General features: G+C 37.8%; 1 protein-coding gene across 1 annotated transcript; it reads right to left on the minus strand.

Annotated features, from left to right (window-relative positions):
• Positions 1-526: 526 nt before the first annotated feature.
• LOC112140211 (cytochrome P450 3A40) lies at positions 527-3,150 on the minus strand (the record flags this gene model as incomplete). The annotated part of the gene is made up of 8 exons (XM_024263112.2): positions 527-720; positions 797-866; positions 1,175-1,302; positions 2,139-2,287; positions 2,378-2,466; positions 2,697-2,810; positions 2,907-3,006; positions 3,092-3,150. Coding segments are annotated over 8 exons (888 nt in total), but the record flags the coding sequence as incomplete, so codon positions are not given.
• Positions 3,151-3,152: the final 2 nt, after the last annotated feature.

Raw genomic sequence — 3,152 nt, forward strand, 5'->3', positions numbered from 1 at the left:
AATAATCGTTTATTCGACACATTCTCCATGTGTTCCTTATAGTGTAAGACTTTTATAAGTCATTTCAATTTATGCGGCTCCAGACACATTTGCTTTTTATTGTATTGGTCCAAAGTAGCTCATTCAACTCTTTGGGTTGCCGACCCCTGGACTAGGTGAAGCCCTAATTATTCAATCAATCCTGTAGTTGATTGGGCTGTTTTATTCATTTTACAGTGATGGTTTACAGTATTTATCTTTTTAATTTCTTTTGTGTGAGCTTGAGTGCATCATTTGACTAGTTTTGTGTTTTGATTCACTTTCCTGAAACTTTTTACTATAGTAAATCATTTGTGATTGTAACCTGTGGAAATAGTTGTAAAGATCACATTTACATGTTTACTCTTTCAACGGTGTTACACTGACTTCTATTTCAGCTTCAAATGATAAATGACAAAAAATAGTGAAGTAAAACACTAGATTTATGTGAATTTATGAGCAAAACCCCCTAAAGGGTTTACATTAAAAGCATTTTGACTGACCCACATTTTTAAATCTCTTTTCATTCGAAATCACAGACCTTGTTAGGGAAGGTGGCGTCTATCTCCTTCTGCAGCTTCTTCATGACCTCTGGGTTTGTTGCCAGATTGTAAGCCAAGAACGTCAGAGAGCTGCTGGTGGTTTCATAGCCGGCAAAGATGAATATCATGGACTGAGACAGGATCTCATGATCACTTAAACCTGAAGAGAGCACATCGAAACATTCGATTATCAGTGATGTTAAGTTGAGTAGGGAGGTCATGTGTGTTTTCATTGCCTTTATCCAGCTGGCCGTTCTGGTTGTTCTTCTGGGAGTCGATCATCAGCTGCAGGAAGTCAATTCGACTCTGAGGGGGAATGAAAGTTTTCAGTAAAACTGCTAAAAGAAACATGTTCCCTCACACACAATATATACAAACATACCTTTTGCTTGTTGTTTTTGTGATCAGACTTAATCTTTTGCAGAGCAGAAAGAAAAAAGTCAAACGCAGATGCAGGAAAAAAGGAGAACTCCATCTTNCGTTCTGGTTGTTCTTCTGGGAGTCGATCATCAGCTGCAGGAAGTCGATTCGACTCTGTGAAGAGATGAGAGCAGAATTTATTTGAAGGAAGTGTTGATGGAAGTAAATGTGACCCATTGTACAGACAGTTGTACCTTTTGCTTGTTGTTCTCATGATTCGACTTAATTTTTCGCAGTGCAGCAAAAAAGAAGTCCATGACCGATGCAGGGAACAAGGAAAACTCAAACTTTTCCAGTATGGGACCAAGGAATGGAAAGAAAGCTAAAAAGAAAATTGATAACATTATGACAACACAAATTAATATATGGTAAAAAAAATAAATCAAGTGAAATGTAAACATTTTAATAACAATTTCTGACAATTATTAGTAACAAAAATCAACAACTTTTTAAAACATTTCATCATTTTTTTAATAAGTTGAAAATTTTAGACAGCAGGCTAAAAACATTATTCCTGATGTTAAACCAGAAAATTTTAGTTAAATAAAAAATATTTTCTGTAATTCTACATTCAGCAGCAACACACACATTCAGGTGATCTCTTCCAGTAAAAGGTCATTGGCAAAGCGCACTTTAGGGTATTTCTGCGTTCAAAACTCTCACATTCATGCATCACTACACACGTTTTGAAGTCAGTTTTTTAAGCTCTTCATGACCAATCAGGGGCTCGGATTTAGTCGTGACATATGGATTATCATAATTTTTAATCCACAGAGGGACCAAACGTTTAAAAGGTGATCATGGAATGGAAATTAATAATTGCTGTTTGTGCCCGGCTGGAATCATATGGCATCAAGTTTTTCATATATCGGAATAGAGTTTGATAGAAAAAACAAGATTTATGAGATTTGCAGGGCTATGGAATTTTGCACCAAGCTTCTTCAAACTGTCAGCATATGTGGTCTAGTGTGAACACCATATGCTAAATGAACGTTCAAAACCTGCGTGAGTGCATTCTTGATTGGCATCACAGACTCTCTGTGTATGTGGCATTAGGTTTATCTTGCCAAACTTCATGCATATAATTGTGGTATTGTAAATAATAAATCTTTTCTAGCTTGAATGATTTGATTTTGACTTTTGAAGCAATATATTTACCAACGGCAAGGAGAAGAGGGTTCAGAAAGTCAAACTTGAGCATCTTTTTGATGTTAGTGACAAAGGGGTCTGAGGGGTTGTTCAGTGAGTCGATGTCCACACTGAAGGCTGTGCTGGTGACCACATCCATGCTGTACGGACCAAAGTACCTAGAAGAAAACAGTGTTTATTGACAACTTTTTCAAAAGCTTGAAATGATTTGTGACTATCTGGAAAAACTAAACTAAAAACGCTCATACTCCTTCAGCTCTAAGGGTTCATCTTTGTCTGCCTTCTTTTTCATGCTGCTGACCAGGTTAGCAGAATGGTGCTTCATGATGTCAAACATCTAAGGCAGAATGAGACAACAAAAGGGGTTTATTTTATGCAACTCTTGGTATAACAGCAGTGTAACCAAGTACTGCTGCTTTTAGAGGTTTAATAAGTGCTAAATCTTCAACAAAATTATGTCTATAACCACTATAGGTAGTCGGGTTTGGGCATAAAGATAAATGCTGGTTTAAAAACAAGTAATGGCCAAAACATTAGGGTACTATTCAGAACCAGAAGCTCTCAAACCTCTTTGAGTCTTCCTGAGGTGAAGGATGGAGACAGAACGCTGCGGATCCTCCTCCACTGATCATCTTCAGCGATAGAGACGGCGTCGTACAGCGGCCCATTTAGACGGAAATTCTGTTGCAATAAAAAAATCAAACAAGCTACTGATCAGGACAAAAAAATGCTGGAATTTAACACCAGTATTTGAGGATTTGTACAGTGAGTACATACTCTGCGGTTGGTGAAAAGAGAGTAACACTCCTTAACCAGAACGGCTTTGATGGTGGCAGGATCTGTGACGCACAGGACAGGCTGACGGCCATCATAAATGCTGGAAGTGAGGAGAGCAGAACACAGAAGGCAAACATGAGCGAGGAAGAGTGACAAACTCATAAAGTTTCTGTATGCAAACTTACCCCCATGTTTTCCCATATTTCTTACGACATTGTTCATCAAAATTGAAGATTCCCTGTTTCA

This window comes from Oryzias melastigma, unplaced genomic scaffold (assembly GCF_002922805.2).
Source record: "Oryzias melastigma strain HK-1 unplaced genomic scaffold, ASM292280v2 sc00836, whole genome shotgun sequence".
NCBI classification, from domain to species: domain Eukaryota; kingdom Metazoa; phylum Chordata; class Actinopteri; order Beloniformes; family Adrianichthyidae; genus Oryzias; species Oryzias melastigma.